At 40.5% G+C, this 26,770-nt stretch overlaps 1 protein-coding gene and 1 long non-coding RNA gene across 2 annotated transcripts in view; both read left to right on the top strand.

Annotated features, from left to right (window-relative positions):
* LOC132509854 (uncharacterized) overlaps nucleotides 1–14,936 on the top strand; it is a 33,047-nt gene extending 18,111 nt beyond the window's left edge. Inside the window, exon 2 of the long non-coding RNA XR_009537151.1 lies at nucleotides 14,586–14,936. This is a non-coding gene — a long non-coding RNA (uncharacterized LOC132509854). The remainder of the gene's footprint in view (nucleotides 1–14,585) is intronic.
* Nucleotides 6,653–14,936, top strand: LOC132509760 (zinc finger protein 347-like). Its single transcript, XM_060131175.1, has 4 exons — nucleotides 6,653–6,790; nucleotides 7,023–7,148; nucleotides 7,773–7,899; nucleotides 12,712–14,936. Exons 2-4 carry the CDS (start codon nucleotides 7,116–7,118, stop codon nucleotides 14,517–14,519), a joined length of 1,968 nt encoding a protein of 655 aa, XP_059987158.1. The 5' UTR covers nucleotides 6,653–6,790; nucleotides 7,023–7,115; the 3' UTR covers nucleotides 14,520–14,936.
* Nucleotides 14,937–26,770: the final 11,834 nt, after the last annotated feature.

Raw genomic sequence — 26,770 nt, 5'->3', positions numbered from 1 at the left:
GCAACACCTCACTCTGGGGATGTTTTCAAGGCTAGGATTGTTGACTGGGCTGAGTACACCTCAGGAAATATCAAGGTGCCGGGGCAGGTAATGAGGATGGTTCTCACACTTGTTTTGGACATTTCCACTCTAATTGATCCTTACCTTATGTGTGTGTTTACTCAAGAGCAAAAAGATGTAGGGAGGCCTAAAAAGTCCTGTACAGCTGGTGTCCTCAAGCAGTGGGTGACGTGTCCCCATGTTTAGTGTGCTGTGTCAGTGCTCTGCTGTAGCCCCCAGGTGTTCCAGGCTGTGCACATCAGGTGACCAGTCGCCACCTTGGACAGGAGCCTTGCCTTCCGGCAGGTCATCTGCTCAGAGTCCAGGATAGTGGTTTCACTGTGCTAAGGGTGGGCAGAAGTCTGGAGCCTAATGGGGCATGAAGGAGGCCTCCCTCAAAGAGCTAGGGTATCTTTTAATTACCTGTGAGTGGGTAGAACAGGAGTCAAGAAACTTGGGAACTGTCTGCTTTGAGTCTCCGTAAATGAACTCAAATCCCTTTGTAACTGGACTTGATGACGTTCCCAATTGTTGGTCAGTTTCCCAGGATGGCCAACTTCTTGACCTTCATAATGAATGGTCAGTGTCCTTTGGGTGGCAGCTTGTGTGTATTCCTGTTGCGATGGCTTTGCTGAGAGGTCCTTGTGCCTTTTAGCCCTGTTTGCCCATGAGTGCATGGAGGAGAGACAGAACAGTTGGGAAGTTGGAGGGGAGCCTGTAGGGGTCTTCAGGAGGGATGTGGCAGCCAGTGTGGGCTTCAAGGTGAGCCAAGTGAATGGTGTGGGCACCTGTCCCTTGCGGGGTCAAGGCATCTGGAGAACTATTTGAAAGGGATGTCTTAATTGTGGTTGGAGCACCTTGAGGTGGTATGTGTAGTTGTGGGCTTCATTACATGAACGGAATTGCCATAAAGTCCTAGCTCAGGTTCCCTGGGACACAGATGCTGAGACTGAGGATTGCATGCATTGGTTGCATTGAATAACTCATGGTCACACCTGAGTAGGAATGAAGGCAGTGGATTTAGAAAGACAAACGTTTTCCTCCTATGCTCTTAGAGATATGACCTGAGCTGTGCGAACAGCACGCTCTGGGTACAGGTGGATGGACACCATGGTCCTGAGGGAATGGATCTATAGGGTGCCCCACAGAATCCACTCTATGCATTGACTCACGTTAGGTCTTTTGAGAGTGGGAGAATCATCGTGCAACCCTTAAAGTGATACACAGAAAATTTTAGAGATCATTTTGTGGGTTACCTTTGGTCTTTTTGAGCATTTTATTGTGTAAGTGAAGACCATTTCAGATGCACTTTGAAAGATACAGTGGAGAATTTGGGCCATTTCATTGGGAGAGGTTGTGGTCTGACTGTGGCATGTGCATTATTGCATGTGTCTCTTTTTTAGTTAGTAGGTTTTGGAGATGACAATGTTTGGGCTGGAATTGTAAATGAAAATATGGTATCTTAGGTTTAGTGGGTCCTTGGGTGTCTTCACATGTAATTTTTGTGATAATTATTACACAGTGTGTATATCTGCCAAATAATCACATTGTATATCTTATATGTACACCATGTTTATTCATCAACTGTACATTAATAGAGCTTGGGTAAAAAAGAACGTGGGAGGTGTGCTGGGCTCACCTCCTCTAGGTGGTGCTCAGCCCAGTCTTCACATTGATTTGAGTAAGGCATCTTCATCTGTTTTATACCCCCTGACCAGAGATGCCTTTTAAAGGAGCTGGGATGGGGCCCAACATGAATAATACTTAAGGTTCCCCAGGATGTTCCAATCTGGATCCGTCATTGAACATCAGGACTCTGGGTCCCCCCATTCCTGAGGGCTGAGATCTGGGCTGAGGGTGAGGGCTCTGCTCTGCGTGGGGATGGATCAGGGCTGGTCTGTGACCTGCAGGGGATCGTCAGGTCCCGCTGAGGTGCCCGCTGCTGCTGGGTACGTGAGGGCCTCACCAGGAGGGGAGCCTGATCTGAAGGAAAGAGTGGGAAACTCACTGGTTGGTCTGTGTGTGGGAGTTATTGTCCTGAGCCCCTCCTGGGACAGTGGGCAGCAGAGGACCGTCTGTTCCCCATGCTGAGGGCTTCCCTGTGTGTGTGGTGGTGACTCAGGAAGGGGGTGTGTTGATTCTAAGCATTAAACAGCATGTTTTCAACTCTCAGGTAGACCTCTAAAGAGTCCTGTTGTCTAACAAAGAAGCCGTTAAGAGAAGGAAAAGAAAAGGAGTCAGGAATGGCTGTTTCTGAGGTAAAGTCATATTCTCAGTTGATTCTTCAGTCTTTCCTTTCTGAAGTGCCCTCAACTGGACTTGCTAATCTTGTCTCACTCTGAGGTGTCCTTCCTGACACGTGTACATTCACCCTTATCTAGTGCCTTCCCTCAGTCCCTGTCATGTCCACGTAGATTTCATCTCCCTGAGGTTCCAGTGGACATTGTCTTAGGCAGGGCTTCACACCTATGGATTGTGGATGGGGTCTCAGTGCTATTGGGCAGCAGGTATTGTTAAAGGGCTTCATCTGAGTGTACTGTCTGCTCTCTGTAAATTCCATGACCCATCCTGTTCATGGAATCATCTGAATATGCACAACACTTGGTAAATTCTGGAAAACTGAACAATAACAAGAAATTTGTTCTGATTTTTTTTATAATACACTAGAAGCTAAATGAGTGAGTCACTGACTTCAAAATCTGAATGATTGGAAAATGGAATGGTAAGTTCAGAAAGAGACGTCAGTGATAGAGGGTGTTTTATTCCATCATCGATTTTAAACTATGAAATCAACAAAATTCTCTGCATTCTTCAAGTCACTTTCTTCCCCTCCGTTTCTCAGGGGTTGTCTTTACACTCTGTTGATTGCCTTTTTCATGACAGAGAGGTTTTTCTGTTTTATGCAAGTAAGGTTCCTACTTTCTTCTTTTGCTGGTAGATACCCAGTTTCCCAGCAGCATTTGTCACTGAGACTGTCCTTTTTCCATTGTGTAGTCTTACCACCCTTGTGAGTACATTTTACACACATGCCAAGGATTATTTGTGAGCATTCTGTTCTGTTCCTTGGCTTTATGTGTCTGTGTTCATGCCAATACCACACCATCTTGATTAATTTGTATGTAATGTTTTGATATTCAAAACGGGCCTTCTCCATCTCCCTCCTGTTTCAAGAGTATTTTGGCCATTTTGGGTCCTTTGAGATTCTCTTAGCATGTTTTTTTACCATGTTTTTTTGTATTACTGCAAAGCATGTTTTTTTGTACCATGTTTTTTTCTGTTGCTGCAAATATTGCCATTGGAATTTTGACAGGGATTCTTTTGTATCTATAGAACACTTTGGGACTGTGGTCATTTTAAGAGTATTAAGTCTTCCAGTGCATGCATACCGGATATCTTTCTATTTGTGTGTATCTCCTTGGATTATTTTCAACAAGTTTTGTAGTTTTCAGTATACAAGTGTTTTACCTCCTTGGCTAATTTATTCCTAAGTATTCTGTACTTTTTAATGCTGTAGTTAATGGGATTGTTTTCTTAACTTTTTTTGACATTTTTCATTCCATATAGAAATTTGTCTGATTTTTGCATGTTAACTTTTTTTTTTTTTGCGGTATGCAGACCTTTCACTTTTGTAGCCTCTCCCGTCTCGGAGCACTGGCTCCGGACGCGCAGGCTCAGCGGCCATGGCTCACGGGCCCAGCCGCTCCGTGGCATGTGGGATCTTCCTGGATCGGGGCACGAACCCATGTCCCCTGCATCGGCAGGCAGACTCTCAACCACTGCACCACCAGGGAAGCCGCATGTTAATTTTTTTATCCAACTTTTCTAAAAAATTTTTTTGACATAGTTGGGGTTTTTTTTTTTGTTTTGTTTTTAATTAATTTATTTATTTACTTTTGGCTGTGTTGGGTCCTCGTTGCTTTGCACGGGCTTTCTCTAGTTGCAGCGAGCGGGCGCTACTCTTCCTTGCGGCGCTTGGGCTTCTCACTGCGATGGCTTCTCTTGTTACGGAGCGTGGGCTCTAGAGTGCACAGGCTTCAGTAGTGTGGCACACGGGCTCAGTAGTTGTGGCTCGCAGGGTCTAGAGCACAGGCTCAGTAGTTGTGGCACATGGGCTTAGTTGCTCCAGGGTGTGTGTGATCTTCCCGGACCAGGACTTAAACCCGTGTCCCCTGCATTGGCAGGCAGATTCTTAACCACTGCGCCATCAGGGAAGTCCCGACATAGTTGTCTTCTTGTAGTATCTTTGTGGTTTGTCCGCATAAAACTTGTCGCCCACAAAAAAAGATAATTCCTTTTCAGTTATCTTTGATTTCTTTTTACATTTAATGGCTTTGGTAGGATTTTCAGTACTTCGTTGAATAGTAGTGAGTGTGCATAGCAGAGAGTGTGCATGCTTGCCTTCCTCTTGATGTGAGAGGAAAACCTTTTAGTTTTTGACTGTAGAGTATAATGTTAGCTGTGTTCTTTTCATATTTGGTGTTTATTATGTCGAGATAGTTTACTGTTTCTGGTTTGTTGAGGGTTTATATCTTGAAAGGTTGCTGCATTTTGTTAAGTGGGTTATTTCTGCATCAATTGAGATGATCATATGTGGTTTTTTCCTTTATTCTGTCAACGTGTTATATCACATTAATTGATTTTTCTATGTGAGTCAGCCTTGCATTATAGGAATAAAATGTACTTGGTGTTGATTTGAATACATTTTCATGTGCGGTTGAATTTGATTTTGTAGTATTTTGTTAAGGATTTTGCATCGGTATGTGCGGGTGATATTGGTTTTGTAGTTTTCTTTTCTTGTGTCTTTTTCTGGCTTTGGTATCAGAGTTAAGCAGGCTCCATAGAAGGAATTTGCTAGTGTTCCCTCTGAGACTATTCAAGAAGATTTTAGCAGGATTAGAGGTAATTCTTCTGTACATGTTTGGTACAATTCAGTAGTGAGGCTATCTTGTCCTGGGTTTTTCCTTGTTTGATTATTGCTTGAATCTCCCAGTTATAATTCTATTCAAAGTTTTTATTTTGTGATGATTAGGCCTGGTTAGGTTTGACGTTTGTAAGAATTTACCTGTATCTTTTAGATTATGTAATTTGTAGGCATTATTGTTCATAGTTCTCCCTTATCTTCCTTTAAAAAACATTTCTGTGACATCAGTTGCAATCTGTTTCCTGCCTAGTTTTAAAACACCAACTTTTGGTTGGTTGATTTTTATTTTGTTTTCCTACATTCTGTTTCATTTATCTCTCATCTAATCATTCTTCTCTGTTTCTTTCTAGTAATTTTTGTTTAGTTTTTTCTTTTTCTCCTTCCTTGTAGTGAATATATTCCTGATTTGTGTTCTCTTCTCTTCTTTGTTGTAGATGTTTAGCAGTGTAGACTTCGCTTTTTGTACTGCTTGACTGTATAATTTTTAGTATGTTGTGTTGTTACTTTCATTTAGATATTTTAAAAGTTTCCTTGTCTTCTTTCAAGTATTGGTTTAAAAATGAATTGTTTAATTTCTACGTTTTTGAAATTTTTCTGTTTTCCTTCTGCTGGCTTTTTGAAGTTTGGTTTCATTATGTTTGGAGAAATACTTTTTATGATCTGAGTCTTCATGAATTTGCTAAGATTTGCTTTGTGGGCTAACATGTAGTCTGTGACGGAGAACGTTTCATGTGTGCTTGAGAAGCATGTGTTTTCTGCTTTTGTTGGATGGGGTGATCTCTGTGGTCTTGTGAGTCTATAGTGTTGTTCGGGTGCTCTGTTTCCTTTTGGTCTTCTCTTTGCTTCCATTGGTACTTAACACTGGGGTATTGAGGGGAACTCTGTTAGGTGTTTAAATATTTATAATTGTTATATCTTGGAGAGTTACCCTTTTTTATGATAATATAATGTCCTTTCTGTCTTATGTCAGTTTTTCTCTTTAATTCATTTTGTCTGATATCATGCAGTCATCCCTGCTATCTTTGGGACGTAATATCTTTTTCCATCCTTTCCCTTTTAGCTTTTCTGTGTCCTTAGATTTGTGAATGTTAACAGTTTTAACTCTCTGACATGCTGTTTCTGTGTCTTGCTCTAGCTCTCTGTTTTCCTCCTGTTACTTCCTCTAGTGGTCCCTGCTCAGCCACACCGTACAGTGGTGAAAGTCAGTAGCCCTGGCCAGCCCCCTTCACTCCACTGTAATGTCAGTGGGAATGCATTGAGTATTTCCCTCTTTTTTTTTTTTTTAATTTTATTGACATATAGTTGATTTACAATGTTGTGTTAATTTCTGCTGTATAGCAAAGTGACTCAGTTATACATATGTATTCTTTTTTATATTCTTTTCCATTATGTTTTATCACAGGATATTGAATTTAGTTCCCTGTGCTCTACAGTAGGACCTTGTAGTTTCTCCATCCTATATATACTAGTTTGCATCTGCTGATCCCAAACTTGCAATCCTCCCCCCACCACAATCCTGCAACCACAAGTCTGTTCTCTGTGAGTCTATTTCTGTTTCGTAAATATGTTCATTTGTGTCATATTTTAGATTCCACATATAAGTGATAACATGGTATTTGTCCTTTTTTTTTTTTTTGCTGTACATGGGTCTCCCACTGTTGTGGCCTCTCCCATTGTGGTGCACAGGCTCCGGACGTGCAGGCTCAGCGGCCATGGCTCACGGGCCCAGCTGCTCCGTGGCATGTGGGATCTTCCTGGACCGGAGCACGAACCCGTGTCCCCTGCATCGGCAGGCGGACTCTCAACCACTGCGCCACCAGGGAAGCCCCGGTATTTGTCTTTTTACTTACTTCACTTAGTATGATAATCTCTAGATCCATCCATGTTGCTGCAAATGACATTCGTTCATTCTTTTTTATGGCTGAGTAATATCCCATTGTGTGTGTGTGTATCACATTTTCTTTATCCATTCGTCAGTAGACATTTAGGTTGTTTCCATGTCTTGAATTGTGTAAATAATGATCATATGTACATAGGGGATCATGTATCTTTTGAATTATAGTTTTGTCTGGATATATGCCCAGGAGTGGAATTGCTGGAACATATGGCAGCTCCATTTTTACTTTATTGAGGAACATCCACACTGGTTTCCATAATGGCTGCATCAATTTATATTCCCATCAACAGTGTAAGAGCGTTAACTTCTCTCCGAATGTTTCCTTCTGATCATCATGTTTGGTGAAATGTTCTTACTTAATTGCAATATTTTTTTCCTTTTTTTTTTTAATGGTTTTTAATTTTCCAGTAAGTTTTTAACTTTACTATTATGATAATATTTTTCTGAATCTGTTAAATTAATGTATAATAGTAATAACTTTTCTAATTTTGAATCTGTATTTTTTTATATATATAAATTTATTTATTTTATTTATTTATTTTTGGCTGCATTGGGTCTTCGTTGCTGTGCGTGGGCTTTCTCTAGTCGCAGCGAGCGGGAGCTACTCTTCGTTGCTGTGCGTGGGCTTCTCATCATGGTGGCTTCTCTTGGTGTGGAGCACGGGTTCTAGGAGTGCGGGCTTCAGTAGTTGTGGCTCGCGGGCTCTAGAGCACAGGCTCAGTAGTTGTGGTGCACTGGCCTAGGTGCTCCGCGGCATGTGGGGTCTTCCCGGACCAGGGCTCGAACCCGTGTCCCTTGCACTGACAGGCGGATTCTTAACCACTGCACCACCAGGGAAGCCCCTGAATCTGTGTTTTATTAGTGGAATACACAAATAAACTCTTTCACACTTGGTGAAATGTGTTTTTCTTTCAGGGTCAGTTGACACTGAATGATGTGGTCATCGAATTCTCTCAGGAGGAGTGGGAATGCCTGGACCCTGCTCAGAAGGCCTTGTACAGGGACGTGATGTTGGAGACCTACAGAAACCTGATCTTTGTGGGTGAGGATAACTTCCCTCCAAATGTTGGTAGGGTTTCTTTGCATGTACCCTCATTTGCCTTTTGGAATCCCATGCCTTGCTTAACTGAACTCAATGCCTTGATGTCTCAGACCACAGGAGTTTAAAGGTGCCATTTCTTTAGATGGTCTGCCCACTTCATGATACACCAGGAGTTTTTTCCAGTGCTTAAGTATTTAAAACACCCAACTGGAAACTTTTAAAATAAAGGGGTCTCTTGCTCTCTCATCTCTCCTTTTGGACTTGATTCTCTTGAATGCTCAGTTTTCAGTCCATATAGATCAGAGCTGATGCCTCCAGACTCCAGTCCCTGGGCCTTTCTGGATTACACCCCCATCTGATATTTTTTAGAAGATCTAATTATAAGATGGGAAAACACTGGCTGCTCTTTCATTCCATCTGGCACCTCAGAACCTGCATGGAGCTTTCTCAAGCCCCGTCTGCTTGTTTAGATCTGTCGGCCATTTCTTCTGTTCTGACTTTGCCACACCCGTCAGGGATGTGTGTAATAGGGAGGTGCATTAGATCTTCTGTTATTGTAACTTACGGAAACTCTAAAGACGGTGGACAGAGAGATCCTCGTTTTAATCCCCAGTCCTACATGGGGAGAACATATGAATCTTTCTGGCTTTATCTTGGAATCTATGGGTTGAGCTCATGATTCCATGTCAAGGACCCATAATATCTGAACCCCGTATCTTATATTTTTTTCATTTCTTATTGCTGTACTTAGGAAATGTATATTCTTTCTGATTTGATATTCTCCTAAGTTTGCATGATTTTGCCTTTGAAAGTTGCTTTTGAAAGACATGCTTCTAGGGACTGAAATTTTATCTTGTTTCTTGCCTTGATAATGTACCTGTAGTTAATGGACAACTTCTGGTGTATACTGTGGAATGGGTTTGCTGTGTAACAGAAAATTTTTGATGGAGAATACTTTTCCTCATATGTTGTAAGACCCTGATAAGTCTTTGCAGTTCTTTTTCTGGTTTTGAGGAATATCACCAAAACATGTCTCAAAGGCACTGTGACAGTGTTGTTCACATGTAATAATTACCATCGTTTGAGCCTCAAGAAATGGTATAGGAATTTCTCCTAGGGATAACATTGTCCAAGTTCACATTCTCGTGTTAGGCTATTGACTCAACCGTCATGCCATATTTTTTGTTGCCTGTGCGTGCTGTTGTTCATGATACCGTCACAGCTAATTTTGAAGCGTCTTAATGAGACAGTTTGTGGAGTGATACTTTATCAATGGTGAGCTATCATTTTTTTGTTTACAGCACTGCTGCTTTCATTTTGTACATTTCTATGGGTAACAAGTGGTCTTGATTTTATTAATTTTATCATCAGGTCTATGTATTTGATGTTACTATTAGTGTTTTTGTTTTCTATTTTCCATGTGAGTGTTTGATTGGGGAAGAGCCCCCTCATGGTAGAATTTTTGTTGTATAGAAATACATTGATTTTTGCATGTTGATTAAATGTCTGATAATTTATTATTTCTAGCAGGGTTTTTTGTTTTTTTCCAGAATCTTCAGGATTTCTACAAATTAGATCATATTGGTTTTAAACAGATAATTTTGTTTCCTTTTTATATTTGGATACTTTTCATCTCTTTTTTTCCCTACTTGTTCTTGTTCCTACTAGGATTTCCAGGAATAAGTTTTTAGAAGTACGAGCAAGTATCCTTGTCCTATATCTGATCTTAGAGGGAATGCTTTCATTCTTTCACCATTGAGCATAATGTTAGCTGTGTGCTGTCAATACATGTCCTTTATTGTGTTGAGGTAGCTTTTTAAAACTTTTTTGGTTTATTGAGTATTTTTATCATGAAAGGCTGTTGACTTTTTTCAAATGCTTTGCCAGCATCGATTGAGACCATCATGTAGGGTTTTTTTTATATTCTCTTTTTTGTATACATTTATTTATTTTATTTACTTATTTTTGGCTGTGTGGGTCTTAATTGGTGTGTGCGGGCTTTCTCTAGTTGCGGCAGGCGGGGGCTACTTTTCATTGCGGTGCATGGGGCTTCTCATTGCGGTGGCTTCTCTTGTTGCGGATCACGGGCTCTAGGCGTGTGAGCTTCAGTAGTTGTGGCACTCGGGCTCAGTAGTTGTGGCTCGTGAGCTCTAGAGCACAGACTCCGTTGTTGTGGTGCACAGGCTTAGTTGCTCCATGGCACATGGGATCTTCCTGGACCAGGGATCAAACCCGTGTCCCCTGCATTGGCAGGCGGAATGTTAACCACTCTGCCACCAGAGAAGTCCTTTTTTCATTCTCTTAATATATTGTTTTACACTGAATGTTTTCATATGTTGAAGCATCCTGATATTTCAAGAATGTATTCTCTTTTATGGTATATAATCCTTTTAATTTGGTGTTATGTTTAGCTTACCATTGTTGTATTGATGCTTTTTGCATGATTATTCATTATAGAGATTTTAGTCTGTGTTTTTTTTTAATGTCTGTCTGGCACTGGTATTAGAGTAATTCTTGTGTCATAGAGTTTGAAACTGTTCCTTTCTCTGTGTTTCTTTGGGGGCAGAGTTTAGGAAGAGTATTCTTAATTGTTTGGAAATGTTGTCTAGAATTCTGCAGTGAATGTATCTGGCCTTTCTTGTTGAATGGTTTTTGATTAGTGATTCCATCTTTTTTCCAGTTACTGGTTCATACAGATTTTAATTTCTTCTTTGGTTAGCGTTGATAGGTTGTTTTTCTAAGAATTTATTTACTTCTAGTTTATCCAATACTTAGGAATAGAATTGTCTTAATATTTTGTTCTAATTTTCTTGATTGTTGTCGAATCAGTTGTAATGTCCTCTCTTTCATTTCTGATTTCAGTAATTTGAGTCTTTACTCTTTTTGGTAGTTACTCTAGATGTAGGTAAGAACCAAGTTGTGAGCTTGCGATTTTATGTAGTTTTTATTCTCTGTTTCATTGATTTGTAATCTAATGCTTTTTACATCTGCTAGTTTTGGCATATTTTCTACTTCTAAATCATTTATTTTTTAAGTTTCTTGAAATTTATTTACTTGGTAAACCACGACCTTTTTTGTCTACTTATTTGTATTTTCTCTTTCCCGATTTATTGAAATTTAATTAATATATATCATTTTATCAGTTTAAGGTGTACTGGGTAATGATTTGATCCAGTTGTATTGCAAAATAATTACCTTGGTAGGTCACTTAATACATTCATCTGTGACATAATTACAGTTTTTTATGTGTGGTGAGAACATTTAAGGTCTACCATCTTATCAACTTTTAGGCATATAGTATAGTATTGATAATTATAATTACCATGCTGTACATTAAATATGTAGAAATCTTTCAACTTAAAACAGTAAATTTACTCTTTTGACAAATATCTTCCCATTCTACTAACCCCTAAACTTTGGTAATCACTATGCTACTCTATGTGACTCTTAGTTTGGCCCTTTTTTTTTATATGTATATGTTTTACACATAAGTGAGATTATTGAGTATTATTCTTTCTCTATGCATTATTTTACTGAGTCTATACCCTTGTTGTCCATCTGTATTGTTAAAACTAGTAGGAATTTTTTCTTCTTTATGGATAAATGATATTACATTCTGTATATCTCGCAGGGTTTTTCCCCATTCATCTGTTGGACACTTAGGTTGTTTTGATGCCTGGGCTATTGTGATTACTGCTCTGATAAATGTGGGAGTGCAGGTATCTTCTAAGACAGTGATTTCATTTTTTTTGATATATTGCCAACACTGTAATTGCTGCATTATATGATAGTTTTGTTCTTTTTAAAATATGTTGAGGAACTTTTATAGTTTTCGATTTCTTTATATCTGTATGTTTGTGTATAGCATAAACTCATTCATCTGTTTTTGATGGCCTTCTTCTGGCTTTTCCTTCAAGTTTCAGCTAAGAACATTCTTGTACATCTTACGGAATATTATGTGTGCTCTTTGTGAATATATGCATGGAAATGGGACTTATGGAATATTCAGTTTATGCCTTACATAGGAAACAATGTGATAAATGTAAACCTGCTTTGTTTCTGTAATACTTCATTTACTCTGTTTTTAAATGTCTTCGGTGTCTGTTCCATACCTATACTATAATTCCCACTGTTAAAAATGGAGCAGTATTACGTTACTTGCTAGGCCAGTTCTTTTCTTTTAACTTCAGTATTTTCAGTTGCCTCATTACTCACACTGTAAAAATGATCCCCGTTCATCCATTGAACAACTTTCTCAGGACACAACCTAAATCATTATGTGCAGTTATGATGACTCAGAAACTATTTCAAGTAGGGGTGAGTGAATAATGTTTTTAGTTCCATGGGTCACTTCTTCTTGCATCTCCCCGGAAGTTTTTTCTCTAAACTCCTGGTATTTGTGTGTTTAATGTTAATTGCTATGTCCTTTGTGATCATGGTGGAAAACACTTTTTTTGAGAGCTCATATAAGTTTTTACAATTTGAATGTTTTGTCATAGTGTGTTTCAAATTAGGCCACCCTAAACTTTTTTTTTTTCTATACAGCAGGTTCTTATTACTTATATATTTTATACGTAATATGTCAATCCCAATCCCCTAGGCTACCCTAAACTTAATTTGAATTACGTGTTATCACTTTCTTTAGTAAGTAATCCTATTTAGTGTTTCTAAACATTTGAACATAATGGTTGCACAGTTTCATAACTGATTGTTTATAAGTATTACTTTTGGTATAATATCATGTATTTAACATGAAACATTTACTCATGCATTGTAATGAGTAGCTCATGTATGTTTCTTTATGTCTTGTAGATATCTCTTATATATATGTGATCAAGAAATTACAACTAAAGTCAAACACCGATAAAGGTGGAGTATTCCAAACATTGATGTTGGAAAGACATGAAAGCCAGGGGATCAAACATTTTTACCTCCCGGAAATTCAGGAAAATACGTATGACCATGGTTTTCAGTGGAGAGATGATGGAAGAAGTTACAAAAATATCCCCATATCCCGTCACCAAGATGTCATTGATAGAAGTCCACATGGTGGAAGGGATGCAAAAAACAAGCCTATTGGAAATAGACTTGTGTTAAGCCTTCAGGGTGAACTGCATATGTTTAAAAGTAAACAGAAAATTGATGAATTTAATAAAGCTGTTAAGAGTATCAGCAGTAGTTCCTCATTTTCACCACTTCAAGGAATTTCTCCTCCTGTCCAAACCAACATTTCTAACAGATATGGGAGTGATTTTATGCATCCTTCAATACTGACACAAGACCAGAGCCCACACAGGGAAGTACCTTACAAGTGTAATGAGTGTGGCAAAACCTTTCATCAGGTCTCAAATCTCAGGAGTCATCAGAGAATCCATATAGGAAAGAAATTGCATAAATGTGATGTATGTGACAAGGTCTTTTGCCGAAATTCATACCTTGTAATTCATCAAAGAGTTCATACTGGAGAGAAACCTTACAAGTGTAATGAGTGTGGAAAGGTCTTTGATAAGAAAGGAAGTCTTGCGGTTCACCAGAGAATTCATACTGGAGAGAAGCCTTACAAATGCAATGAGTGTGGCAGAACCTTTCCTATCGGCTCATACCTCAAAAGACATCAGATAACACACATTCAAGAGAAATTATATAAATGTGATCTATGTGGCAAAGTCTATCGTCAGAATCTATCCCTTCAACGTCATCAGGGAATTCATACTGGAGAGAAAACTTACAAATGTAGTTTTTGTGGGAAAACCTTTCTTTGTGGCACAGACCTCAGGAAACATGAGCTAATCCATCCAGGAGCAAAAGCATATAAATGTGATGTATGTGGCAAAGTCTATGGTCAAAATTCATACCTTAAATGTCACCGGAGAATTCATACTGGAGAGAAACCTTACAAATGTAATTTGTGTGACAAAACCTTTTTTTTTAAAACAGGCCTCAGGAAACATGAGATAATCCATACAGGAGCAAAACCATATAAATGTGATGTATGTGGCAAAGTCTTTAATCAAAAATCAGTCCTTGTGAATCATCAGAGAATTCATACTGGAGAGAAACCTCACAAATGTAATGAGTGTGGCAAGTTCTTTCGTGAGAAGCAAACCCTTAGAAGGCATCAACAAGTTCATACTGGAGAGAAACCTTACAAATGTAATGAGTGTGGCAAGGCTTTTAGTATGAAAGGAAACCTTGCAGCTCATCAGAGAATTCATACTGAAGAAAAACCTTACAAGTGTAACAGCTGTGGCAAAGTCTTTCGTGAGAAACCAGCTCTTAGAAGGCATCAACGAATTCATACTGGAGAGAAACCTTACAAATGTAATGAGTGTGGCAGAGCCTTTCGTGAGAAGCCAGCCCTTAGAAGGCACCAACGAATTCATACTGGAGAGAAACCTTACAAGTGTAATGAGTGTGGCAGAGCCTTTCATGAGAAGCCAGCCCTTAGAAGGCACCAACGAATTCATACTGGAGAGAAACCTTACAAATGTAATGAGTGTGGCAAAGCCTTTAGTCAAAGTTCAACCCTATCAAGTCATTGGAGATTACATACTAGTGAGCAGTCTTACAGATACAATGAGCATGGCAAATTCTTCAGTGTGCTTTCAAGCCTAAGTTAATACCATCAGGTAATCTATATTGGAGAGAGACTTCAATAATGTTTTGATGTGACAGGCTTTTTGCAGGTGTCCCCATCTTAGGCTTTATTAGAAAATTCATTATGGATAGAAACCAGATAAATGTAATTATTGTGTCCTGTCTTTTAAACGAGGAATTTATTCACCGAAGAATTCATTCTGGAGATTACCTCACAAATGTTATGAATGGGAGAGAAAACTTTACTCGGGGCTCGCATCTCACTAATCATAAGACAGTCCATACTGAACAGAATGTTACAGCTGTTCTCCACCTTGGGACCGCTTTATTTTTTTTTAACGCTTCTTAATACCTGCCTCCATTCTTGAATATGCAGTATATGAATGTATTTTTTCTTGTTCTTTCATGTGTCTAAATAAATGTCATGGTGTGCACCTTGATTTTTATTTATTTATTTATTTACTTATTGGCTCTGTTGGGTCTTGGTTGCTGTGCGGGCTTTCCCTATTGGCGAGCAGGGGCTGCTCTTCGTTGCCGTGTGTGGGCTTCTCATTGCGGTGGCTTCTCTTGTGGCAGAGCACAGGCTCTAGGCGCTTGGGCATCAGTAGTTGTGGCACGCAAGCTCAGTAGTTGTGGCTCGAGACCTCTAGAACACAGGCTCAGTAGTTGTGGTGCTCGGGCTTAGTTGCTCTGTGTCATGTGGACCAGGGCTTGAACCCCTGTCCCCTGCATTGGCAGGCAGATTCTTAACCACTGCGCCATGAGGGAAGCCCCCTGCACCTTGATTTAGATGAAGAGAAAGTAGGAATGTAGTAAGTGTATGCAAAACACTAAAAATTTAAAGATCATGCAATTTCACATTTGTCCTTTACATAAATGTCATGACATGCACCTTGATTTACATGATGGGAAAATAGCAATATAGTAAACACATGCAAAATATTAGAAAATTTAAAAATCATACAATGTTTTTGTCCTTTTTGAGCTCAGTGCTTTTTTTTTTTTTTGCCTGCATGCAGTCTACATTGCTGACCGCAGGCTGCTTCTTGTTGTGGTGAGCAGGGGCTACTCTTCATTGTGATGCATGGGCTTCTCATTGCGGTGGCTTCCCTTGTTGTAGAGCACAGACTCTAGGCACGTGGGCTTCAGTAGTTGCAACCTGCAGGCTCTAGAGCACAGGCTTAGTAGTTGTGGCGCATGGGCTTAGTTGCTCCGTGGCATGTGGGATCTTCCCAGACCTGGGATCAAACCCCTGTCCCCTGCATTGGCAGGCGGATTCTTAACCACTGCGCCCCCAGGGAAGTCCATCAGTGTATTAATTTTAAAAGATCAGTGTTCATGGATTTTCTTTTAAAAATGAGTATTATACAATGGGAATGTTTTTGTTTGAGAAATGAGAAATTTCATATATTCACCCTTAAAAAATGTTTTTATTTTTGCTAGTTTGCACTTGTGGTCATTCACTGGAGTATAGTAGAACCCCACCCCAAGTTGGGTTTGGTTATTGAGGGTGATATTAACATTGAAATGTTATAAGAATGTTACATAATTCAACTTTCTAGGCACATGTTAGAGACTTCCAAGGTGTTCAAAAAATGGTTTGAGAGAACAGGGAATGGTGATTGGTTTGGTGTGTTAAGGAAATTACTTGATGAGGCTTGACGTTTGAACTTCCAGGTTAAATCAAAGAAGGGACCCTTCAGGCTTTTTTTATCAGCTTGCTCAGGAGGAATGGGAAGATGTTGTCCCGAAGATTAAAAGGGGTCAGTAATCAAACACTGAAAAATGGAGTCTAACTGTTTGACAAAACAGTGAATATTTGCTCTTAAAACTCCTGATTTCTTGATAAGGAACACCACACTTTTCTTTATGATAATAATGTATTACATTTTTTTGTTTGCAGCACACATTCATCTCATTGTGCAATATGGTTGTTGAAAATGCTTATAAAATATTAAATAAATTGCCTAAGGTATTTTTATCCTAGATTAATAAAAATGGGTGTTTGGAAGTGTTTATCAGATAATATAAGCAATTTACTAGAAGAGCAATTATTGATAGGCTCCTAAAATCTCAATTTCAAATTGTGGTATTAAGCAATGTGGTCTTACATGGTTTTCTACTGTAAGATATATATATATTTTTGGGGCTGCACCATGCACCTGGTCCCTGCATTGAAAGATCAGAGTCCTAACCTCTGGCCTGCCAGGGAATTCCAGAAAAAAAATTTTTTTTGAATACAGTTTTTTCTTAGCATGACTTTTTTCTTTCCCCATATATTTCCCTTGTTTTAAACCAAAGGATCTCTAAATCCGTGGGTTGTTTTAGGATTCCTGTGAAATGAAACTGAACATAACTCAATGAGAGGTAGGAAGTAGAGGCACTGTAAATATGAAGAGAGTTCCTTTGGGACTTTAATTCCATGGAAGCCTTTAGGACTTTAGTTCATTTTAGAATGTCACGAGGGTAAACTGAAATCTTTTAATGTGGGAGCTGGCTGTGGTCAGGTGTTTCAAAATCCAGTATGTGGAGTTTAGGAAGCACACAATGAAACCAAAAGGATTAATGAGATAGGCCCCAAGAGTCCAACTATAGTTTGTAACAAGGAGACAGTCTCCATTGCCAAATGCGTGGAAGCCATTCTGCCATTTCCCAGTGATGTATTGACATTCAAAGGCAGAGCTCCTTGCAGAGAAAATAAGATTTGTGCTATTTTTAGCATGACAACTGATACCCATTATGCTCCACTTAGACTTTGTTACTAACCAAAATAATACAGATTCTTTGATAAGTGATCTTGAAAAAAAAAATTTTTATTTAGTCGGTTGTGCTGGGTCTTATTTGCGGCAGGCGGGCTCCTTAGTTGTGGCATGTGAACTCTTAGTTGCGGCATGCATGTGGGATCTAGTTACCTGACCAGAGATCCAGCCGGGGCCCCCGGCATTGGGAGCATGGATTCTTAACCACTGCACCACCAGGGAAGTCCCCTTTAATAAGTGATCTTAATTTTTATTTCTGTTGTCTTTCATATTACACTTCAAATACAAGTCACTGTTATTAATGCGTTATGCATAGTAACTTACTGAATTTTCATCTCTGAAAAAAGTACGTATTCTCGTTTCAGAAACGAAGGAATTTAGGACAAAGACAGGTTTAAAGACTCATTCAGTTCCATCCCAGCAAGTGGCTGGATCAGGATACGAAGCGGGTTGTGTGTTGTAATCATGAGTAATGATTATTCAATAGTAAAGCTGTTTCCTTTCCATATTACCTAGGTGGAGGAAATTTATTGGTCTTACATTTTGGTTTTGTTTGTAATTGTATTTCCCCACAGTGTTGATGTGAAAGAAAGATTATTTATTGGATAATTCAGGTCAGTTATTGTATACTCATTTAGATTCGATACATTCTCAATTGGTCCTCTGCAGGATTACGTGAAGACTTACCAGCAGGTATGTCTGCATTGGAAAAGATTTAACGTAATATCCAGTTCATCCACATGTGTGTACTGTCTCCATGCCCAATGCAAATGACAAGTCACATGTGGTTCTCTTTCCCAAGTAACAGAAAACAAAAGACCCTTAATCACATCAATAAAGAGTAGCTTAGGGACTTCCCTGCTGGTCCAGTGTTTTAAGACTTAACCTTCCAATGCAGGGGGTGTGGGTTTGATCCCTGGTTGGGGAGCTAAGATCCCACATACCTCGCGGCAAAAAAATCAAAACATAAAACAGAAGCAATATTGTAACAAACTCAGTAAAGACTTAAAAATGGTTCACATCAAAAAAAGTAAAAAAAAGAGTAGCTCATGTCTCACCAGCTTTTTTTTTTTTTAAGTTGAGCCTTTATTTACTTATTTATTGGCTCCGTTGCATCTTGATGCGCGCAGGCTTTCTCTAGTTGTGGCGAGCAGGGGCTACTCTTCGTTGCGGTGTGCAGGCTTCTCATTGCTGTGGCTTCTCGTTGCAGAGCATAGGCTCTAGGTGCGCAGGCTTCAGTATTTGCAGCACGTGGGCTCAGTAGTTGTGGCTTGCAGGCTCTAGAGTGCAGGCTCAGTAGTTGTGGCTCACGGGCTTAGTTGCTCCACGGAATGTGGGATCTTCCCGGACCAGGACTCGAACCCGTGTCCCCTGCATTGGCAGGCGGATGCTTAACCACTGTGCCACCAGGGAAGTCCTCACCAGCTTACTTCTATGATAAGAAGATAAACTTTGCATGCCTTAGTCCTCCAGTCTCAGATGCTAGGTCTTGTCCCTGAGTCTCTGGAACTGAGCAGAGTGTTGAGTTTGGCCTCCTGCTTGAATGTGAAGAGAAAATGGAAAAGCTGTTCTTTAGGGTGTAAGAAGTAGCACTTACTACTTAGGGAGAGTTTTGTATTTGTTGTTCTAGTTTGTAATACAGAGAAACGCCCAGTGCAGGAAATATTTCTGAATCCACTGCCCCACAGCAACCACTTGGAGACCCAAGTTTCCAGGCCTCTGAACTGCTTTCTCCTCGCTAGCAGGGTATGGGAGCAACCCGCTGGCTAAACAGCTTTTTTGAAACCGTTTTCATCTCGCAGAAACAGCTTCCCACGTAAGTGGCCCACAAAATTTTAAGCTTTTACCTTAAAACTGTCACAGAGGACTTCCCTGGTGGCGCAGTGGTTAAGAATCGGCCTGCCAATGCAGGGACACGGGTTCGAGCCCTGGTTTTCGAAGATCCCACATGCCATTGAGCAACTAAGCCCATGAGCCACAACTACTGAGCCTGTGCTCTAGAGCCCGCGAGCCACAACTACTGAGCCTGCGTGCTGCAGCTACTAAAGCCCACGCGCCTAGAGCCCATGCTCTGCAACAAGAGAAGCCACCACAATGAGAAGCCCGCGCACTGCAAGGAAGAGTAGCCCCCGCGCCCCGCAACTAGAGAAAGCCCGCCCGCAGCAACGAAGACCCAATGCAGCCAAAAATAATTTTTTTTAAAAAGCACCAAAAACTGTCACAGATAGTAATTTAAAATAAACAGGTCAAGGTCCAGGGAAGCACCTTCCCCGGATAGCCCTACAGTCCTTTTTGCGCTGATCTGCGCTGATCTGCTCTCCCTACTCGCCCCACCCCCAGCCCTGCGTCTCTCCGCCCACACTTTCCTCTGGAACCGGAATTGGAGTACACGGGGTGAAGTCCACACTTAACAGTCTCCTTTTCTGTAAGTCTGTGATGCGTGGTCCCCCTTGTTCTGTCCTCAGAGTCTTGGGAAAGGCTCGACCTTATATCCCAGCATCCGGGATACAAGTAAATCCAGACATCACCTACAGGTCCGTTGCAGGTCGTGTATGTTTTCCTTTGGGTTTAAATTCACCCTGAAGCTGGTCCCTGCCCTTGGCTTTTCTGCCATTCGTCCACGTGGGAGCTGCCTTTCGACATTTTCTTGCTTGAAACACTTTACCAGGACTTCCCTGGTGATCCAGTGGCTAAGGCTCTGTGCTCTCCATGCAGGGGGCCTGGGTTCCATCCCTGGTCAGGGAACTTGATCCCACATGCGGCAACTGAGAGTTCGCATGCCACAACTAAAGTTCCCTACATTCCGCAACTAAAGATCTTGCATGCTGCAAGGAAGAATTCGCAGGCAGCAAGGAAGATCCCGCACGTGGCAACGAAGATCCCGTGTGCTGCATAAATAAGTAAATACCCTTTACTACATCTACCCCCCAGCCTCGACCTCTCCGCCCCTGGAGGGCAGTGCTGGCTTCCCTGCTCCTGGAGAGGCCGCGTCCTCTCCCTGGTCCTGGGATTCTGGAGAGCTCGCCACGCCCCCTCCGCCCTTCCTCTCAGACCCTTGCGTCTTCCTGTGGGTGGTCCTTCTGGTCTGCAGGCCTCCCCTTTGTAGCCAGCCCTTCCCCTTATCCCGTTGTGGAGGTGACCTGGGTCAGCCATGTGACAGCCATTGTTTCTCTGTATTCAGCGCAATTGGAAAATGTGCTCTTCTGGTAGGCAGCCGTCTTTTTCAGTCGCATCCTTGCAAATAGGTAGGCGAGGTGGATCGGGGGAAGCAGAGACAGAGAAGGACTGAGAAAGAGAAAAACTGAGGAGAGAAGAATGTGGGAAAACGGATGAGAATAGAGATGATGGCTGAGGATCTTGCAAAGAGACAGTAACATAAAAGAAATTTAGCCTCGAAAGTTACAGTTCTCTAAAATTAAAAAAAGTAATTAAAACAGGATCTGCAGGGGTAGGAGAGTAACATAGGGAGAGGAGTCCTGAGTCTGATAGGAGGGGGAGCAACAGTGGTGAAGCACTCGGCACAGAGCGTCGGGGGCAAAGATAAAGGAGTTGGAAACTTGGCATTCAGGGCATTGTGATGCTGGGAGAGAAGCAGGAAAACTAGTGATTGGAGCAGCAGAGGAAGAGAGCGGGCAGGAAGGACGCATAGCCACCTGGGGTGCCAGAGAATGGGGTGGAAGTGAGGCATAACAGGGATAGAAGGGGTTTACCCCCAAAGGCACAGAGGGAGCAGAGATGGGAAAGAAAGGCAGGAAGACATAGAGATTTAAGGCAGTCAAAGATTGAGGGGAAAGAGCAACGAGAGGGGAAACAAGTTGTAGAGCAGGCATGACATGTGTGAGGGTCGAAATAGGAGGGGAGCAACACCAGTAGAGCAGAGGGGAACAAAAAGAAAGAGAAAGAAATAGGGAGATAGATAAACAGAATGAAATGGAAATACCTAGTAGTGTATTTAGAGGGGGGAACCGGATTCAGGTGGGTGGTGTATTTGCATGGGGATGATTAATCGGTGATACATTGATTTGTGGCTTCAGAATCTGATTTCAAATTTGTTGCCGTAGGTTAGTTATACAGATGAGGATGACAATTGCAAAACTGTCCATAGGGTTTGTGCATTTAGTAATCATTTGTTTCAGAAGATAGTACCCTTTTGTAATTCCTATTCAGCCCGGGGGCAGTGACTTGACTCAGACAGTTGTCGGTCACCCCGTTCCCTTTTCCTGACATGGGGTAGAGGACAGGGGAGAGGAGAAGTGGGGAAAGAAATGCCTGTCACCACAAGGTGCCTCTTTAAAGAAATGTTAAAACTCTTGGGGGTTTTTTTGGACTGAATTTACTTTTTTTTTCTTTTTTACAGTTAATTATTCGGAGTTTGAAATAAATCTTAATATGTCCAATTTCTACTTTTCTATAAATAATTACTGACTTCTGAACTTAGCTTTGGTGGCCTTCTATAATTAACTCATGTCGTTCTTTTCTACATATGATAGATTCTCAATTATTTAAATCTTTGACACCAGCATTTTTATTTTTTTTTAATTTTTTTTGACCACGCCACATGGCTTCCGGGATCTTTGTTCCCCGACCAGGGATTGAACCTGCTCCCTCGGCAGTGAAAGCGCAGAGTCCTAACCACTGGACCGCCAGTGAATTCCTGACACCAGAAATTTTAGATTTAATGTAATTCACAAATTATTTCCCATTAAATATTTTTGACATTTTTGTTTGATGTTTGTGTGCTTCCTCCTCTTTATCTGAGACCTTGGAAAAGTACTTCAGTAAGTGATAAATAATTTTAGTCTATTTTGATGAGTACTTGGCAAAGATGTCAAATATCTTTTATATTAACATTCAAAATCTAGCTTAACCAGTTCCCTTCTATTCCATTTTCCTCCTTTTTCTGTGATCTGTTGAAATGGCGAGATGTGAGATGACGTTTCCATCAGGTTCCTCTTAACTGTCCTCTGCAAATGATGAAGGAAGGACTGGATTGACTTGGTACCTTCTTCCATCAGAGCCCCTGTATTCATGATGAAGAAGTTTGCTGATAGTTTCTTTCTAAGCTGACCCCTAAAAAGGTTTTCAGCTATGTTTTGCTATTCTGTATTTTTAATGTACACGGGGTGAAGTCCACTTCACATTAAAAATACATTAAATACATTAAATAAATACATTAAAAATACACTTACGCTACTGTGATTTTTCTGGAGAAGAATTACCAGAATTCTTCCTGTCATCACTGCACCCATGTTCTCCAGGACTCCATCTTCTCTCGGCTGGACAGTGCAACAGCCCATCACTATCTCCTTGTCTTGGATCTGCCCATACTCCCATTTGTTCCCTGTAAGAGCCCTTCACTCCTCCGCATACAAACCTCCCCTTCTCCCTGTAGCCCTCAACCTGAAGCCTAAGCTCCTGGAATGCCATTCAATCTTGGTAATCAGTGTGATCAGTTCTTGAACGAGAAGTTTCCATTGCTGAAGCACATGAAAGATGGAGTTTTAAATGAGAGGGGAAATAAGGACAAACTCTGTCCACTGGCCCCTCAGGTGGCCTTTTCAGAATTCCATTACACAGGGTTCTATTCACTCAATTTAGACATCTTCAGAAATGTCTCCCGTCTGGGCCTCAGGGAGCCCACTTGTAACATGGAGATGAGAGACTAGACCATAAACTCTCAGTTTGAGCAACAGTGACTCCTGAAATGATTGGCCAGATTGGCTGTGTTTCTGTGTGTGGCAGTTCTTTTTGGAGAGAGTATCTAACTGTACTTAGTATTTAAAATGGGTCTCAGTCCTCAAAACTGAAAAAGAAAAACAAAAATGCTAGGATGGAGGCAGGAATAGGGGGGGTCAGAGTACGAGAGACAATAGTCAGATGTCTTCTGCAAATGAGCACAGTTTATTTATAAAGCTCAATGGCAACAAACTTTTAACATACCCACTTTCCTGTTTTCTACCCATGTGCTTTCGATTTAGGAGTTCTAGGAAAAGAGCTTCATTTCTGCATATTATACTGTTCTCTGTGTATTCAGAAGGAGGCAAGCAGTGGGTGAATTTTTGAAATATTTTTCTAGACCCATTGGTAATGTCCTCAATCCTCAGGTGAACAAAGAACTAGTTTTCAGGAAAAGCCACAGCAAATCATGTTTCTTTTTTCCTACGTGGAAGAATTTCTGCGTCTCATTTGAATATTTTACCCACTTTGTAGCAGGAGAAAGAGCCCTAGGCTGTAGATAGTGAGGTGAATACCTTTGGGGATGTACTGAAGTGTGAACACAGGTCAGATCTCAGAAGGGCTGAGGGGAAGCCTCCTTATTAATAGTGTTGGAGAAACTCTCCCCTCTTTGAAGAGTTCTATGGGAATACAGAAGTTTATTTATTATTTGAACTCTCATAGGAAATTTTCTTGTCCATAACTTATCACTTTCTCCATCCATATGTAAAATAAATGAGTTCTTTCATCCTCCATTGGTGCTGCAGGTCCACCAGAGACAAGGGAAATTCTTGGTCATGAACTGCTACACTTGCCATCCGGCTCCTGTGAACTCATTGTTGCTTGACTTGGAGGAGCCTGAGGCGGGCTGATTTTTGTTTTTTGCTTTCCTTCATATATTACCGTATTTTTATTAGTTTCATTTATTGATGTCTCTTTGTTGTGGTGACAGCCGGGGTCGGGGGAGGTACTCAACTTTCTCATGTGCAAAGGGTGTGATATTGACTGAAGATGATGGTGAAAATTCTTCAATGTGCTCCAGCGGGCTTAGGCAGCATGTGGTGAAACTTTGAAGCCAGTTCCCGTGCCTAGAACCAGCCCAGCACGGACCAGGAGGTGCTCTGTGGAGGGAGGAAAGCATCCCCTCCCCAGCAGTGGTACCTTGCCCAGGGACTTTTAGAAAAAAAGTTGAAACACCATAATTTGAAAAGACACATGCACCCCAGTGTTCATTGCAGCACTATTTACAACAGGCAGGACATGGAAGCAACCTAAGTGTCCATCAACAGAGGAGTGGATAAGGAAGATGTGGCACATATATACAATGGAATATTACTCAGCCATAAAAAGAATGAAATAATGCCATTTGCAGCAACATGGATGGACCTAGAGATTGTCATACTGAGTGAAGTCAGACAGAGAAAGACAAATATCATATGATATCGCTTATATGTGGAATCTAAGAAAAAGTGTACAAATGAACTTACCTACAAAACAGAAATAGAGTTATAACAATTTTGGTCTTAAAATAACCTCTAGGGTTTTTTATTCAGTTTATAGTTCACAGACCTCTGACTTGATGATTTAGAGCAACATCTTTCAACACAATGATTTCTCTTGCACGTGACAGGGACAGACACAGCAGAGGCACGATGAGCATAGAGGGTCCTTCAATACCATCCAAACTCAAGTGCTGAGGTTCCTGGGCAAGTTTTTTATTATCATTATTGGTTTAAATTTCTAATATTCCATTTTTCAAATATAACGTGTATTTATTATTTTTTGAATTTTGCTTGATATCATATTATGTAGAGACAATGTTAGACTTTACTCCAAGTCTGTAACTCTGGAAAATACTGAAGGTTAAAGACCTCCCTTTCTTCTTTTGCCTGGAAGGAAACAGTTTATTTGCTAAGAAGTACACTTCCCCATTAATTTCAGTAAGACTCCTGATAGCCCCCTTGTTTACTTAGAAACCAGCTAGATGAGAATCCTCCAAATTCCCATCCATTGCCTTATTGTTTGTCTTCAGTTACCTCTGGATATAATGGCAGTTACCATGATTTAATCAAAAGTTACTTATGCTTTTCTCCTCTCCCAAGGGGCCTATGTTTTGAACCCCTTTTAAGCATTGTAATTCAGAACAACAGCGCTGCCGGAACTTAACCAAGCATAGGTGACTTTAGTGTAAAACATCCCCCAGGTATGTAAGCTCGTGCCACCTGGTCATCCACTCCACCCTATGGGAGTTTTCCCACTTGTTGACCTCTTGGTGTAAAAAAAAAGTTCTTTTCTGGTCTGAATTTTAAGGCTTTACAGATTTTATGGCTGGAGCATTCTCTATATTGTAATAATCATTTGGAATAAAACCTGTCCCTACCTAAGTCTGACAGTGGTAAATATTTCAGTCATTCCATCTGAACTCAAAAATGTGTATTTTTTAATTTTCTAGGACAGGGTTTGTGTGTGTGTCTCAAACTATATCCTTGTGTTTTTTACATTTTTGAATTGTTTGCATCTGTTTCATAATGAAATACAGGGAGACATATCAAAATCTTCCTGTGATTTAGGAAATTTAGGGGTTTTTTTTCCCTTGTGAATATATTTATTTTCCTGCAACAAAACTCTCCATTCAAAAAATGACTTTCCCCTATAATTGGCTTCTCCTCTATTCTTCTGTGTTTAATGAAAAGTTCCACTATCGACTCATTTCTTTGCTTGGAATCATGGAAGTCCGTGCTGAAATGGCTTTTTTGCCAACATGGCTAGTTAGAAATATTGTATAATACAGAGTAATCTACCTAATAGGGTTCACAAAATTTGAGTCACTGCAACTTTTAAAATGTGATATATCTTCTTGTATTTATATATGTGCTACACCAGGACATTCTCCTTACTAAATACCCTTAGAAATATTGCAACTTAATTATTCTTTAGATGGAAATAAATCCCAATGTCTTCTAAAGGCTGTATATTTTATAGGCTCTTTTATCCACACTTGACAGAACTTTTCGAAATAAAAAAACAAAGAGCTAAAATATATTACAATTTGAATATAGAAAGTGAAACTTTCTAATTACCCTCATAATGAATATATAGTCAGTTTGAAATTACATTGTTTATTATATACTTAACTATAATTTCATAAATAAGTTTTTCTGAAAGATATTTAAAGGTAACTCTCAAAAGTGTGGAATAGGATTTCCCTGGCGGTCCAGTGGTTAAGACTCCACACTTCCAGTGCAGGGGGCTTGGGTTTGATCTCTTGTCAGGGAACTAAGATCCCAGATACCCTTGGGAGTGGCCAAAAATTAAAACAACAACAACAACAACAAAACAAGTGTGGAATAGAGCAGGTATTTTAATGAATAATGCAGTTTTTTTTTAAGATTTATTTATTTAATTTATTTTTGGCTGCGTCCGGTCTTAGTTGCAGCACTCGCGATCTTCGTTGAGGCTTGCAGGATATTTCATCGCGGCGCGCGGGCTCTTTGGTGCAACACGCAGGCATCTCTCTAGCTGTGGCGTGTGGGTCGTTTTCTCTTCTCTAGTTGTGGTGCGAAGGCTCCAGGGCGTGTGGCCTCTGTAGTTTGTGGCACGCAGGCTCTCTAGTTGAAGTGCACCAGCTCAGTAGTTGTGGCGCGTGGGCTTAGTTGCCCCGCGGCAAGTGGGATCTTAGATTTCTGACCAGGGATCGAACCGGCGTCCCCTGCCTTGTAAGGCGGATTCTTTACCACTGGACCACCAAGGAAGTACCAATAATGCACTTCTAATAATATATATATAGTCTTTTTATTGCA

This window comes from Lagenorhynchus albirostris, chromosome 19 (assembly GCF_949774975.1).
Source record: "Lagenorhynchus albirostris chromosome 19, mLagAlb1.1, whole genome shotgun sequence".
NCBI classification, from domain to species: domain Eukaryota; kingdom Metazoa; phylum Chordata; class Mammalia; order Artiodactyla; family Delphinidae; genus Lagenorhynchus; species Lagenorhynchus albirostris.
This window is presented reverse-complemented; position numbering and strand designations above follow the sequence as displayed.